Here is a 16,888-nt window from a genome sequence, read left to right as displayed (position 1 = left end):
CAGTGTTCTTATTTTGGGTGGCTATTTACTGTTGTGAAAAAAAATGTTGCCCCGGATGTAGTAGGAGAGAACAGCCCCATGAAATTGGCATCTTTGAAAAAATTCCTGCATCAGACGAAAGCGAAGAGTTTCCCAAATTCAACTGGCCGTTCCACAAAGAAAGAAAAATGAAGTGGAAAACAACTTAAGCCTCCAGTGCAGGTGTGCTGGCAAAACTTTCTACACAACTTTCATGTGCCTCCTGTGCCAAATGCGAAGGAAAAGAAGAAAGTGGGGTCGGGGGGAGGAAATAAAGTAAAAATGTTTGTACTGAGGGATGTTGAGCTGAGAAGAGGCACCTTCAGGAATGTTCTCTAAACTCCTTCAAAATTTTTAGTTCTTAATTCTGATTGCAAAAATAGGTGATCTGCAGTCCTGAAAAGATTTGAAAAATCCAAACAGCGGCATCAACTACAATAAAGCCACTCCTTCTGCAAGTAGTCATACCAATTAGAGATAACTCTTAATTTTTGTATGTGTATCTTACGACACTCTTCCTATGCATAAGAGACAGATATTTAAATTAAAGTTGTGTTATATTGCACGTTATCTTTTGGCTACAGGATCTAGGACTGTGGATTCCCCTTGATTTACTTTATTGTACAAGCGATCAAGTTTTGTTCTTGGCACTTAGCAGACAAGCATCCAGAATGGCATCCAGAGTGGCATGTTGAAAGTGTTCAAAATCAATATTAACTTATCAATTTCTGATTGTTTTTAAATTGCTCTCATTCTTTGCATTTTAATTTTTAAATAATTTTTAAATTCTACAACGGATATACACTTAAGATAGACCGTAATTCTAAATATGCCCTGACAAAAACTACTTGATAAAATACACAGACTTTACTGTGATTTTTTTTAAATATATATCAACTCAAAGACGTTTATTTGCTTATTTGGAGAAAAACAGAAGAAAGGAGTGGTATTAAATGCTGTTGTATTTGCCTATCTTAGAATGGCTTCTGTTGATTCATTTGATACTTTAACTTTGAATTGCATTTCATCCGAAACAAATATTTGATCTGCGCTCAGTTTTTATTGATGACACCTTTGCATCTACTGACATTTTAAAGACACTGCGGAGTATTTTCTTTTGAGGAGGTGTATGGAATATGTCTTACAGAGTGAGGGAGTTTGGTTTTAGCCTTATCAGAGATTTTACCACCGAAGAAGAGTTGCCTAGTTCCCTTTGCCACTGATGGGAGTTGCACAGTGGTGCGGTGTTCTTGCTGGGCTGGGCTTGCTGCTGCCTTCTATGGAGTTTGTCTTGCCCTTTTGAGCTCTTTCAGTTCACCAGTTTGGTTCTAGCAAAGAGGTCTTTTCGCTCAGTTATGACATCCATGCAATCGGTGGCTTCTGGGGATTCCCTGAAATTGTGCAGAATTGTTTGCTTGGTTGATAGTTGAAGGGGTGAGCGTGCACATGTGCATGTGTGAATATGTGCACCCAGGAGCTCTAATTCCACCCAAGTCGCACTTTCCATTCCTTTCTCCCCATCTTCACTGTCTCCTGATGTTAAAGAAGAAACAGATAGAAGAAAATTATCCCAACCTGGATGGCTGTCTGCCAGCTTACCTCCTGCTGTGGAGTTGTGAAGGAGAAAGCATTTTCTTAAGGGGGGTTCTGTTAGGACCAGGGAGAAAGAAGAGGACACACAGAGACTGCTGAAGAAGTTCAGCTTTCAGTGTCCAGCTGGTAGGTGGTAGGGGGTGGTGTCAGTTAGGGAAGGTATAGTCAAGCATTCCAGGGTTGGGTGCTGGGGCTGAAGGGAAATTTGAGAGTACAGGTTCTACTGTCCAATGACACAGGACACAGGGAACTCCATGCAAAAGGTTCCAGGATAGGGAGAAGTGGACAGGCAGAGATGCTACCAGCAAGCCAGGGAGGTTAAAGGGGTCCTTTCCTTTTCTCTCTTGCCAGTACAGGTGCAGAGGCCAGGAGAGGGTTGGTTTTCAGAGAAGTGTCTTCTCTAAGATTAAAACCTGGCTGCCACAATGCTATCGTCTTTAGAGTGTTCATTTCTCTTTTTTTTCCTATTAATTTATTTATTCACTTTACATCCCAATCACTGCTCCGCTCTCAGTGCCTCTTCACATATCCCTCCCTCCACCCGCTCCCCTTCTCCTCTGAGAGAGTGGAGGCCTACCAGGGAGGGTATCCCCCAAACACTTTTAAGTCTCTGTAGGGCTAGGCATATCCTCTCCCACTAAGGCCAGACAAGGCAGCCCAGCCAGAAGAACATATCCCATACACAGGCAACAGCTTTAGGGATAGCCCCTGCTCCAGTTACTCAGGACTCACATGAAGACCAAGCTGCACATCTGCTACATATGTGTGGGGGCTTAGGTTCAGCCCATGTATGCTCTTGCTCTTTGTTTGGTGGTTCAGTCTCCCCAAGTGTTCAGGTTAGTTGACTCTGTTGTCTTCCTGTAGAGTTCCTATCCTCTTTGGGTCCCTCAGTCTTTCCCCCAACTCTTCCATAAGACTCCCCATGCTCCATCTAATGTTTGGCTATGGGTGTCTGCATCTGTCTGAGTCAGCTGCTGGGTGGAGCCTCTCAGAGGACAGTCATGCTACACTCCTTTCTGTAAGCACATCAGAGTATCATTAACAGTGTCAGGGATTGGTGCTTGCCCATGGGATGGGCCACAAGTCAGCCTGGATATCGCTTGGCTATTCTCTCATTCTCTGTTTCATTGTTGCACATTTCTTGTAGACAGGACAAAGTTTGGGTTGAAAGTTTTCTGTGTGATTGGTGTCCTTATCCCTCCACTGGGGATCCTGCCTGGCTACAGGAGGTGGCCTCTTCAGACTCCATGTCCCCACTGCTATGCATCTCAGCTGATGTCACCCCCTTAGACCCCTGAGAGCTTCCTTCATCCCAGGTCTCTGGAAAGTCCTAGAGATACCCCCCACCCCCCGCCAACTGCAGATTTCTGTTCATTCTCCTGGCCCTCTGGCCCTCTCTTCTGTCTCTCCTCACACCTGACCCTGACACCCAAATTCCCTTCCTCACCCCTTCTGCCACTCAGTTCCCTCCCTCCCTCTGCCTCCCATGACTATTTTATTCCCCCTTCTAAATAAATGTGATTCAAACATTCTTGCTTGGGCCTTCATTCTTGTTTAAGGTCTTTGGTTCTGTGGGATGTATCATGGGTATCCTATAATTTTATGGCTAATATCCACTTATAAATGAGTACATAGCATGCCTTTCCTTTTGGGACTGGGTTACCTCACTAGTGATTGCATTTTCTAGTTCTGTTTATTTACCTGCAAGATTCATCATGTCCTTGTTTTTAATAGCTGAATAGTATCCTACTGTGTAAATGAACCACATTTTCTGTATCCATTCTTCAACTGGGGGACATCTGGGTTGTTTCCAGCTATGGGTATTAAGAATAAAGTCACTATAAACTTTGAAGAGCACGAGTCCTTATGGTTTAGCGGAGCATCATTTGGGTATATGCCCAGGAGTGGTATAGCTAGGTCTTTAGGTAGAACTATTTCCAATTTTCTGAGAAACTGAGAGATAGATTTCCAGAGTGGTTGTACAAGTTTACACTCCCACCAGCAATGGAGGAGTGTTCTCCTTTCTCCACATCCTTGCCAGCATGTGCTATTGCCTGAGTTTTTTTATCTTAGCCATTCTGATGGGTATAAGATGACTTCTCAGGGTCCTTTTGATTTGCAGTTCCCTGATTACTAAGGATGTTGAACATTTCTTTTTCTTTTTTTTTTTTTTTTTTTTGGTTCTTTTTTTCGGAGCTGGGGACCGAACCCAGGGCCTTGCGCTTCCTAGGTAAGCGCTCTACCGCTGAGCTAAATCCCCAGCCCCTGTTGAACATTTCTTTAAGTGTTTCTTGGCCATTATACAAATGACAAGTGGACCGAGAAAGAAACCAGGGAAACAATACTTTTCACAATAACCACAAATAATATAAAATATCTTGTTGTAGATCTAACCAAGCAGGTGAAAGACCTGTGTGACAAGAACTTCAAGTCTCTGGAAAAAAATTGAAGAAGATATCGAAGATGGAAGGATCTCCCAGGTTCATGCATCTGTAGGATTAACATAGGGAAAGCAAACATCATACCACCAGAAGATTTTGGTACATTTCTCTCTATGGAGTCCCAACAAATGGAGATCAACTACACAATGTAAGGCAGACCAATACATGTATGTCATTAGCAAAGAATCCTTCATCCCATGTCTTTTTACACGCTTGTTTAACAGAACATCCTCTCTTCTGTGTCTGCTTCAGTGAAATGTTCCTTCATAAATCTGCCTTAGCCATTCAATTATGTCAGCTTCAGCAAAATGTTCCTTTCCATGTTTGCCCCAGCAAAACACCATATAACACAACTGACTTCCCAAAGAATCCTTAACCTTTCACTTCACGGGATAGCTAAAACAATCCTGAATAAATAACGACGATGATGACGACGATGATAAACTTCTGAAGATGTACCACCATCCCTGACCTCAAGCTATACTACAGAGCAATAGTTATTAAAAACTGCATGGTATCAGTATAGAAACAGACAGGTTGATCAATGGAATAGAATTGAAGACCCAGAAATAAATGCACATACCCATGTCAAACTTGAGTTTTGACAAAGAAACCAAAACCATATAATGGAAAAAGAAGCACCTTCAACAAACGGTTCAGGTCTAACTGGATGTCTGCATGTAAAAGAATGCAAATAGATATGTATTTATCACTCTGCACAGAAGTCATATCCAAGTGGATCAAAGACCCCAACCTAAAACCAGATACACTAAATCTAATAGAAGAGAAAGTGGGAAATATCCTTGGAAGCATTGGTACAGGAGACAATTTCATGAACAGAACACCAGTGGCTGGAGCATTTATTAAGAATTAATAAACAGGACCATGAAACTAAAAAGCTTCTGTAAGACAACAGATATTGTCAGTAGGACAAAACAACAGTCTACACATTGGGGAAAGATCTTCACTAACCCTACATCTGACAGAGGGCTAATATCCAAAATATATAAAGTCAAGAAGTTACACATCAACAAACCATAGCCTGATAAAAAATGGAGTACAGAGCTAAACAGAGAATTCTCAACAGAGGAATCTCGAATGGCCGAGTATTCATTTCTTATTTGGGAAAAACCTTCATGGATCCACATTTTGCCTGTTATAGTGGAGTTTGTGTGTTGCTCTGGTACACTAAGCAGCTTTGGCATCGCTGAAGCATTTTAGCATTTTCCATGTATGTAGTTTTCAAAATCATCATTGCAATAGCTCTATGGCTCCCCGTTCTATTGATGAGCCATAATGTTTCTCTAACCTGTATGCTGTGTACTTAGCTTGCCTTACTGTGGGGAGCACGGTGAGGTGGGAAGCATGATGAGGTGGGGAGCACGGTGAGGTGGGAGCATGGTGAAGTGGGGAGCACGGTGAGGTGGAATTGCTCATGCCCCTTCAAGCAGGTAGCCTGGCAGTGTCATTGGAAGTGGCCTGGGGGAGCCACACCATTGCATTACTGACCCAGAATTTATCCTAGCCTTTAGTCATCGGCCCAGGAACACATGTGATCTGGTCTCCTTCTATGTGCTAGAAGAGGCCATGGACAGGCTCAAACATTACCAATTTTGGAGACAGGAGTGAAAAATAAAGCACATGACTTTTACACTGTAAAGTGGATCCTGGAAAACTAGTTATGTCCAAAGCATAGCACAAATGTCCCCAAAATGCTGGGCAGGCAGCCCCATAGACAGTATTGATGAGAGGCTATCTTGGCCATGTTGTGACTGACATAGAAGAGGTATGTGGTGAAGAAGAAGGTGGGCATTGTATGGGGTAACATCACTGGGAAAAGCCAAGAGACTGCCTTAAAAACTAGGAAGTAACATCACGAAAAAGTTGGTTTTGCCTAATCACAAGAGAGGATGATCATTTTCACCTTTAGAATCTTCTCAGTTACTTGACCTCACGGAAGTCATCCATGTTTCCTCTTGAAATCTCTGGTCCCTGGCAGAACACTTGCACGGACTAGGAAATCTAGCATATAGTTACAGGATGAATTTATTGTTGTTCAAAGAGAAACTTCTGGAGTGGGAACTGAACTTACATTCAAAGGGATATTTGTGGAGCATTCGGAGCTCTTAGTAATGTTCTCCAAGCCTTTATTAACTGGATATGGACCACTGTGTCCCCACAGGCAGATGAGCCTTGTTCAAACTCTTCAATATTCGTCTCTATAGTCCCTTCCATTTGTCCTCCAAAGCCTGGAGAGTTGTCATGCCCCATTACCTCCCAGCTGCCACCATTTCTGTGCCAAAATCTTTTACCTCCCTATCATGTAAGCAAGAAGGCCTCCGTATTCATGTTTTCTGAATGTGCTTTCCTTCCACTGGTTCCTTGTCAAATCACTACTCTGGTGCCTAGTGCCCAGTTCTTACCCCTAATGTCCCATACTGCAGCCACATAAACATCTCCCTAGTGCCTGAATATGTCTCACAGGATGCACCTTTTACCTGATCTTGCCCTTCCTATGCATGTGGTGTTTATGTACCAGCTGTGCTTGTTGTGTTTGTCAACCTGACCCGATCCAGACATCAGGGAAGATGGCATCTTCATTGAGAAGATGCTTCTATAAAATTGGTTTGTAAACAGGTCTGTGAGGATATTTTCTTAATTGGTGGTTGATGTGGAAAGGCCCAACCCATGGTTGGACCACCCCTGTGCAAGTGGTCCTGAATTGTCTAAGAAAGTAGTCTGAGCCAGCCACGAGGGAGCAAGCCAGAAAGCAGTGTTCCTCTGTTTCCAGGTTCCTGCTGATTAAGTTCCTGCCCTGGTGCCCCTCAGTAAGTCATTGCTACTGGAATTGTAAGATGAAATCAACCTTCTCATCCCCACTTTGCCTTGGGTCATAGTTTATCATAGCAATAGAAACCCTGAGCTACCACCTAACGTGTGACAGTTGCCTGGGATCTTCTCTTTTCTTCTCATCAACATTTTCATAGCCTTAGCCTGTTAAACTCAATGCCTCTTATCCCAGAGTTCTTTACACCCTTATGGATAACACATTTAGAGAGTGTGTGTGTGTGTGTGTGTGTGTGTGTGTGAATTCCTGAAGCTTACAGTTCACCCTTTCTCACTAGAACCTGGTTCCTCTGGCCATCGGCACTGAACTTGACATGTGTCATTTGTAGAACTGAATGAAATCTCTGGGTCACAGTTTCACCTGTAACCATAATCACAGATCTTTTTCCCAGTGTCCATGTTCTGTTACCAGATTAAGCTGAAAAGTAAATACAGAGTTAAATCTTCCCCTACATAGAGGCCCAGAGTTTTACTTTCATAAAGAAGAAAACTCTTGATTATGTTTCTGAGTGACAGATGACCCATCAGCTAAAGTAGAAAAAGAAAAGGATGCCCTTGTGGCACGAGTCAGAGAGGCTTAACGTGGCCTGAATGCCAACCAGGGGACCTGTGTCCCAATCAGACTTGTGATCCCCACACGCAGGACAATGTGGATTTGACCTCAGCAGAAATCAGGTCTGCTCAACATGTCCATGATGATAGCAAACATATGGAATTGATTAAATGAATAAATAACCCTACTTAGTTTTGCATAAGAATATGTGGTACTCGGGTCAAAGATAATCCCTAATTTTTCTATGCATAATAGATTCCAAAGTGTAAACATCACCAGTAGCCGGAACCAAACTAGATGCTTTAAGTCAACAGTCAAAGGTGTGATTGTAAACTCAGAAATATCGACAGTGTTTGTGAATATCACTTCTCTGAATTAGGTGAGAGGTCCCAGCTGATGTGGATGTCTTTCTGACGTCTCAGCATCCGGCTGTTTGTCAGCCTCAGTCTTCTTCTCAAGTCTCAACTGGAGATGATATCTCTGATTTCTATCCCCCTCCCATTTTAATTTATAAAGGTAGATCAAAATCAGATAAGCCATTGGAAGCTCCTCATTGAAATGTCTCCTGGAGTTATTTCTCAACTTGGACAGATATTAAAATTGGTTAAAGGTGATTTCTGTTGATGGCAATTTTATTTTACTCATTCACTTCCTGAGAGTTAGACTGATTTTTCAGTGATCGTAGGCTTGGGTTTACTAGTAGGGCATTCCTTGTTGGAGCCTAGGAAGACCATGTAGTACTCAGCATCAGGAAGGACATCTGGCATGTGAGACTTGGATGGTCTGAGGAGCAGCATGTGTGGAAGAAGGCAGACATCAGGAGCTAGACTGAGAATTCAGGAGTCCATATTAAAATCTAAGTGGTAAAATTCAAGAAAATTCCCTCTAGTGAGCAGAATTGCTAGCCTGTATGGTCAAAGTAAGCTCAAGTCCCGACTTATATGTGAATAGGGTTTTGGAATGGATGTTTAAAGGCTTTGTCATAAAGGGAAGGGTTGTATGCAGCTTCCACCCAGTGTTTGGTGGCATGGGAAGGAGTCCTCCTCCTGTGATCAGAGACACAGAGACACTCGGGGAGAACATAGGAGAAGGAGGCTGAGGCTGAAGCTGATGCTGGACCAAAGTGTTTGAATTCCAATCAAGGGTTCCTAATAGCCTCAAGAATCTAGAATACCGTAAAACATGGGACACACCCCTGCTAACCTTTTGGATTTTTGTAGTGTTGGGGATCAAACCCAGGCCCTCATATATGATAGTTCAGCATTCTGTCACTGAGCTATATCCCTAGCCCGACACCTTGATACTGGATCTCCAGCTTCTAGAACATCAAGTTACTGGATATTTAATGTGACAGACCTACGTAAAGTGAACAAGCAAACAAAACAAAACAAAACAAAAAACCAAACAAACAACAAAGCCACCCCTTCTGCACATATATATACTCAATACAGAATTCTCAGGAGCTATAAGAGAATAGTCCCCAAGTCTTACTCACTTTGCTTCATGGGTATTATGGAAGGACTGAATGGATCTATCTTTCCTCCCCTAAGAGAGACAAGAATGAGGCTGGATAACACCTTCCCTACAGACTCAGTGATGAAATGCTTAAGGTTGGCCATTTGACTACAGGAATCACACAGACAGGTTGGTATATATCATCTTCTCTTACATAAACAGTCGAAGGCTTTGTGAGGCATGAAGGTAGAAAAGGGTATTTCAGGATGTAGCAGGGCATAAGAGGGTGGGGATACAGAGGAGAGGAATGGGTGGTAGTGACAGCCAAACAGAATAGTGTATGGAAATGCAAAAGGAATTTTGTCACTTCATATGCTAATTTAAGATATAGAGAAGTTCACAGATTACCATAGTTAAAGGAAGACAAGAAAGATTACCGTGCTCTATCTCCACTCATGCACAGTGACAGCGTGACTAAGACAGAGGTCTTGCACAGGACAAGACACTCATGCATGCAAATTGCTTCCTGAGCAGGAAGTCTTTTTCTAAAGATTGGGTCCAAGGAAAAAACAAATAGTCAAAAGCTCTTGGAACCTGAGGAAAAGGAAGACAGTTAATAAAACAACTGCATTTGTGTCTCATCGAGGACATTATAAACGTTAAGAGCAAGAGGTGTGGTGATGGTAATGTGTGTGTGTGTGTGTGTGTGTATGTGTGTGCATGTGTGTGTGTGTATGCATATGCATGCCTATGTGTATGTACACGTGGAGGGGGTGCATCTGTATGTTGGTGTGTGTCTGCGTATGTGTGTGTGCTTGTTAGTGTGTATACATGCATGTGTGTGCATAAGTCTGTGTGTGTATATGGTGTATATGTGCATGTGTGTGCATGCAAGTATGTGCATGTATATGTGTGTGCACGTGTGTGTATGTGTGTGTACATATGCATGCCTATGTGTATATACGTGTGGGGGAATGTGTCTGCATGTGTGTGCATGTGTGCATGTGCGTATATGTATGTGTGTGCGTGTGTGCATGAGAGTGTGTATGTGCGTGTGTGTGTGTGTGTGTGTGTGTGTGTAATGGTGTGTGTGTGTGATGCATATTATGGTAACAAGACATTGATTTGTGCATGCCTGTAACTCACCCATGAAGAAAAGGCCAAGAACCATTTTCTTTTCACACCTTTCTGATTACCCAATTAAATAAATATGTACACATTAGCATTTGATGATCTAGAGTCCTCCGGTTATAGTATTTTGCCCTCTTCTAAGTGGCTTTCATTGTAGGAAGATGAATGCTTTCTTCTCAGAGGATCAAAGAGGAGCCAGAATTTCAGGAAACCAGACATCTGTAAAGAGGCAATGAGAACCTTCGCTCAAGGACCTAGCTCGAGGTGAGGACAGTAGGCAGAATCACAGGGCCTGGTGTCTTCACAGTAAAAGGAAACCTCATTTGCAATGCCAGAAGCCCGCCAGGCCGTCTGCTTTGGCAGCCTCAGGCACCTGTTAGAACATGTGGTGTCTATACTGTGCCGCTATCCACACACACACAGCCTCTGAGGGTGAATTGTCCATTGAAGGGAAAAAAGAAATCAAGGTAAACTTCTCATGAGACAATTCTAAAATGTTTTTTTTTTTTTGGTCTGCTGTTGCTGGTATTGAATGATGGTTAATATGGGCCACTCACTTGGGGTCCAGGAGAAACAACCACTGGATGCGTCAACAATGTTTGACCCTGAGGAAAGCACGCAGATTTCTGTTCCTAGGTTTGCTTATTCGTGGGTGAGGCAAAAGGCTCCTGGGGAGTTGTCTTGGGGAAACTGCAGAATTTCTCCCTTGTGCTTTGTGTCCACCCTGGAGTGTGTGGCTTAGATCAAATCAATCAGCATCATCTTTTCCAAGGTCTATGAGCTTTGTCTGGGAACATGTTACCCAGGTTTCTGTTGCCAGTGGAGCGGGCCATGAGAGCTATTGGCAATTACCTTGTGCCTGTGTGCAGCCACGGGACGATTGTTATCACTACAGGTGCACAGCTAAGACACCGAGACAGGAAAAGCAGATTTCAAGCACAGCATTTAAACTCTGCTCAAACCTTGTCTGAAGTCAACTACCCTGCTAAATTCAGTTACAAGGATGAACCAATTTCATGTCTATGGTTTTTTAACATATCCAGTTGGGTTATTTTGCAATCACTGGCTACCCAGACAACATCTTAACTTACACAGAAATACTATCCAAAGGGTATGAGACAGAAATGCCCAGGCCACGAGAACAGCCCACATGAACTCCAAATAAAGTCATGGGAGGCAGATAAAGAATGTCAGGGGCTCCTCCAAATGGGCTTGCAAGTGGAACAGTATGCCTTGGGAATATCTCAGAAGGTGTAGAAGAAACATGTTGTTGAGGCTGAAGCCACTTAATTGAATGGTTGAAATATGTGTTCGGAATTGGCCTGGGGGCACTGAACCTTTTGGCATGGGAAATGATGTTATAAGGAGAGATGGATGTGTAAGTGTCCTCCTCTGTACATAGCCAGGAGAGATAGCCAGTCTGGATAGAAAAGCAAATGAATGACTTGTTTGTTGAGCTGTCCTTGTTGGAGGCCTATAGCACATCACAAAAGAGTGTTTAAATTGAGACAATTCTATATAGTAACAGAAAGCCAATATCATAAGAAGCTGATATTTTGCCCACCGGGGAGAAAGAGCGAGATAAAGGTGCTAATTCTCTCCAGAGAAGCTGGGGGTGAGCAGTCTCTACATAGCTGTACTCTTCAAAGTGCATCCAAGATAAGGCAGGAGTCCTGAAACCTTGTAAGTGAAGGATCTTCACATAAGGGCCTCTCAGCACTGCTTCCTCGAAACATGCTTCCTCAACCACACCTGATTAAAACCAGACCTATGACTTGTCTTTAGAATGCTCCCGGGTGTGTCCGACGGTCACCTCGTAGCCCTACTTTATAAATTGGGTGAAGAAGAGAAAAAAATCACAAGGGACGTTTTTATTCCCTTCCAGTAGATCTGTGGACTCTCTGACTCCACCACTGGGGTAATTATCTTTCAACAGCACTTAATTTCAGAATCACAAAGCAGGGGTAAACAGTCCCTTTTCAGTATAGCTTTCCTTTTAATGTATCATTAGGAACAGAGAGAAGTGGGGGAAGCCTTCTCACAGGTAATGTTTCAAAGGAAGAGAAAGTGATTTCAGAGGGGCTGTCTAAAATTTTGTAGGATTTTAAGGATAACATGAGACTCACAGTGGTATTATGTGAAAAAATGCGGGAACATCTGTTATGTTAAGCATAACAACAACAAAACCAAAATAAATCTCTCGAGAAGAAAAACTCATCGTAGATTTCGGAGGGGCTTCTGCCCGATTTACAGGGAAATTGTCAGAAAACCATGGCAGTGGGAACGTGACCGGCAGAAGTAACAGTCTGATCTGAATGAAGTGGTGCCAGCTTCCGGGGTCTGCTAGCTCAGCCCTCTCGTGCTTGGCATATTTGTGCAAGGAGTCCCGAGTTACTGCCGCCAGCTCCCGAGGAGACCAGCTGTCAGTCACACACAACTTTGTTCTTCTGTGTTTTCTTCATTGTTTTTGATATGAGCTTTTTTTTTTTCTATTAATAAGAAAAGTGTGATCTGACTGGTGACAAAAAAGTAAAAAGTGTGCATGTGCACACGCACGTGCACACACACACAAATTGTGGAGTTGGTCTTTCTCCATTCATTTTCATGCATAGCTGTTCAAGATGAAAAGACTTTAATCTGCCTAGATATTGAGAAACAAACAGATGAATTGCTAAAAAATCACAGCAAATGTTCAAAATCCAGATTGGCTCAATCTGACTTAGGAAGACGGTTCTGAATAATTTCCCAAGTGTGGCTAATTTGGTCACACTTCCACACCCTCCGGGTAGAAAATGCCCCTCTTTTGGCTTGGATATCTATGAAATCTTAGCAGCCTGTGATACATTTCAGCATTTTGTGTGTGTGTGTGTGTGTGTGTGTGTGTGTGTGTGTGTGTGTGTATGAGAGAGAGAGAGAGAAAGAGAGAGAGAATGCACACACGTGCAAATTGAAAAGACTAAACAGGAGAGACTTAAACTGTCTAAACAGCAGCAACATGTATATAGCCCTTACACCCTGAAAGCCACAGCTCTTGAAAAGTTGATGAACTGCAAGCCCCCGGTCCAGTGTGACCACATACTACTCTGCCATTATTATTTTTTTTACATCTATTGGTTGATTAATTGGCTGGTTGGAGGAAGCTTTGTGCATGCATGTGGAGATCACCGTTTGGGTCCTGGGGATCAAGATCAGGCCATCGGATTTGACAGCAAGCTACTTCACGGGCTGCCCGTAAACTCGTTGGCCCGTGTTGTCACTGTTAATGTAGAGAGTATGCCTCTTTGGAACAGAGTAGCTGCTGTCTCACAATTTTGGTGAATTTAAATAAGAAGAAACTGCTAGACAAGTAACAACCTGTCACCTACTGTGAGAGGGAGGAAGCTGGATGAATTTTAAGCCGTTGTCCTAGAACATTCCAGTGAAGAAAGCCTTGCTCACATTCCCCACTTCACCTATGGCACTGGCACCCTGACATATCACCTAGGCACACAGTGCCTCCTATGAAGAGGGTCCTTCCTGCTCTGCTCTTTGCCTGGCTAGCATGTTTTAAGACCTAGGACCTCTGTCCAGCAGACCTTGTAGTCTATTAGAGACATTCTGTGCCTCACCCTCAGCCAGTAGATGGTGAAGGAAGGTGCTCGAACCTTTGCATGAAGCTGAAAGACACGGACATGACTGTAGTCCTGGTGATTGGTATAAACCGTTCTAGGAGACTAGTAGCCAGTAAAGACCAGCCCCTACATCCTAGGAACCAATCAGAAAAAACCACAGTCCTTTCTAGCTCTCTTCTCTCTCTACCCCCTTTCTTTTCCCTTTAACCGATTCGAACTCACTTATTGTATCTGCCCCTCCCATTCTCTTGGTAAAACAACTTTAACCATAAATGTGCCTGCTGTCTCCTCCTGTAACATAAATTTCTTGAGATGTTCAGAATGCAAGCGTAGGAAAGTATTTTATTAAGTGGTCATTGTTGTGCCCAGAAAGGAATATATATAAAGTGATGATTGAATGCGAGTTTGTTTTAAAACAAACAACAGAGTTCAAGACAGTAATGGTTGAGAGACGGCTGGATGCAACTGTGTGTCTTAGAAGTCTGGATCTGCTGCCTCTGTCACTGTGGAAGACACCATTCACTTAGTAAGAACAGTGTTTCTTTGCTAGAGAGAAAGCTCAATTTGTAGGACCTGAGTTCAGTCCCCAACATTCAGATGAGAAGAACAAAACAAAACAAAAACAGGTATGGTGAGGTAATCCCAGAGCTGGGGAAGGAGAGAGAAGATCTCTAAGGTCTGATGGTCATTCATCCTGTAATCCATATACCAGTCAATGACATTGTGAACACACACACACATACACACACACACACACAAAACACACAAATACACACAGAGACATAGACGCACACACACAAACACACACAGAGACACATAGACACACACACACACACACACACTCACGCAGATGGATGGACAGACAGACAAGATGGACAGACAGTTTCATTACAAGGTCAGCTAAAGGAAGTGTTGGTTGAACCTTGAACTTCAAACCTCCTCCTGTTTCTCACAACCACTGGATTGATGAACTGAAACATCCCACCTCATGGTTTTGGGTGATGATGAGGGCACACATCAGAACAACAAGGAGGCAGAGCTGGCTTTCAATTATGGGAGCCTCAGCTTGAATTTTACTGGGGCTGTTTAAGTTCTAAATAACTTTCAACAAGGAACTTCAGTTTTTCATTTGTTCTGGGTCTTATGAACTACTTTGTTGGACCTGCCTGAGGGAGTTTGCAAACACACAGGCAGGCCCCCTCCAGAACCTTTGATTCAGGAGATGTTACACTGTTTTCAGAAAGGTCACTTGTACCTCTTGAGAGATAGCTGCACTGGTGCTAAGCATAGACTCATTTAACAAGTCTAAGGAAACCTGAGGTATGGGAAGAAGAGAAAGCAGGCACCAGAATCTCAGTAAACAGGAGAAAAAACACCCAGTTCCTCCTGGAAACAACTTCAGCTCTAGCTTGTCTCTGATCATAGCTTCCAATCTTTGGTTCCCTACTTGTTAAGAGATTCCTTCCATAGAAACTCAGAAATGCCAAAATCATTTTCTTTTGCTGTCCAGAAAGGAGAGGGAATATGAGGCTCCTAAGTTCATGAATGATTAAGTTAAGTAGGCAAAGGGCAGATACAAAGAACTGGTCTTTCCTAGGCTCTTTCCCCAGCAGACATTACTAATCATTCCCCAGACAATACTAATCAACCACAACATTCACTTCCTCTGAGTTCAGGTCTTGCCTCAGCTTCAGTCTCTACCAAGACAGCAGATAGCACCACATTAGACTTGACAATGCAGTCTAGGACTAGTTCCCATATGTGCCAACTGGGAAGTTGAATGGGAAGCTGAAGGAAGACAAGTATAAAATAGTAAGTTTTTCTAAGTTAAATTAGTGCCACCAGAAAGGTCACCCTTAAAAAGGATAATTTTACTTACAATGTTTACTCATGTTGAACATAAACAGAAACCCAACACTTTGGAGGAGGATAATATCACTTTGAGCTTCTTCCCATGGGGTGGTAGAAATCGGGGTCCAGGCAGTAACCTGATCCATTTTGATAGGAAAAGTCCTGGCTAATTTTTATTAGCGCATTTAGCTCTGGTATGGAGGACCTCTCAAAGCTGAGGAGACTTCTCTCTATAGCCAAGTTCATTAACTACAGTACACTCAAAAGAAAATTAGGGAATTTGCATTCTTGTTCGGAAGTAACAGCAGCCTTACCTCTGAAGTCAGGATCTCATTCAGAAGCAAGAGTACAGTTGTGAGACTCCCACCAAACTGACATTCCTCTGAACTCAGCTTTTGGCTCCAAAAATGTCACACGTACTAAAACTCACTTGAAAGTATATTAAATTCTGAGACTCTGCTGTTGGTTGGGGAGGAGGGAGCATATGGACTGAGAAGATTCTAGGATCCAGAGCTCTGGTTCCAACCGCTGCACCATTATTGATCACTTCATCAGGGCAGGAATAATTCCTCTCAAGCAAACAGATCAAGTGCTTTCTGACATGGTGGGAAGTAGGGGTTGGGCAAGGCCAGCTGTCAATCCAGATGTATCCTTGGGAGACTGTCAGAGTGGGAAAATGAACCCTTCCCCCCCCCTCACACATGAAAGTCAATGACAACAAGATCCTTTGGTGGCTTTCTTTAATGTTCATAATATGAGCTTAACATATTGAGTCAGGTGTGTGTAATGCACAAACCTAGAAAGGGAGGTCATAGAGACAAAGATATTGAGCATCGGGGATTTGTACACTTCAGACCAGAGGTGGCTCAAGCTGTGACCTCCACCCATCACTTTGGTGCTGTTTATCCTTAGAACACATTTCTTCCAGTCAAGGGCACCAAAACCCTACATGACTACACATATTCAAATGTACAGAGGAAAGACAGGAAGGCAGGAACATTTGGCAAACACATAAAAACCACAGTGTTGGGCCACCTTACAAGCGGGAAGCCGTGATGCTGATATCACTGAGAACTTGGCTGAATCTAGAGTCAACTAACAGATAAGCCTCCAAGCATATCTGTGAGAGATTAGCTTGATTATCTTAATTAGCTCTACTTTGGTGAGAGGTAGGAGGGAGGGAGGAAACACTCGGTCCACGGGGAAAGCTTATCTTTATGCCTGCTTACCTTCTTGTCTTGATGGCTCATTCATCTACTCTAATGTTGCTGCTGCCCCTGCTGCTTCCACCACTGCTACCACCTTGTATTGAGGTCATGACCCAGCTTCTTTGGAATTTCAACATGGACCTGTGGTGTTGAGATCTAAACCTGCCCATTATACAGCAA

General features: G+C 43.0%; 1 protein-coding gene across 3 annotated transcripts in view; it reads left to right on the top strand.

The window, feature by feature from the left end:
- Window positions 1–16,888, top strand: part of Rab11fip2 (RAB11 family interacting protein 2) — a 171,867-nt gene that overhangs the window by 133,886 nt on the left and 21,093 nt on the right. Inside the window, exons 6-7 of one of the 3 annotated variants that reach the window (XM_039110359.2) lie at window positions 9,003–9,096; window positions 10,196–10,302. In XM_039110359.2, coding sequence (XP_038966287.1) covers window positions 9,003–9,016 — 14 coding nt within the window. In that variant the 3' untranslated portion in view covers window positions 9,017–9,096; window positions 10,196–10,302. The remainder of the gene's footprint in view (window positions 1–9,002; window positions 9,097–10,195; window positions 10,303–16,888) is intronic. The other 2 variants (XM_063288292.1, XM_063288295.1) reach the window with 2 other exon arrangements.

Source organism: Rattus norvegicus, chromosome 1 (genome assembly GCF_036323735.1).
Source record: "Rattus norvegicus strain BN/NHsdMcwi chromosome 1, GRCr8, whole genome shotgun sequence".
Taxonomy (NCBI): Eukaryota; Metazoa; Chordata; class Mammalia; order Rodentia; family Muridae; genus Rattus; species Rattus norvegicus.
Note: the sequence above shows the minus strand (reverse complement) of the source record. Positions and strands in the feature narration are given on the sequence as shown.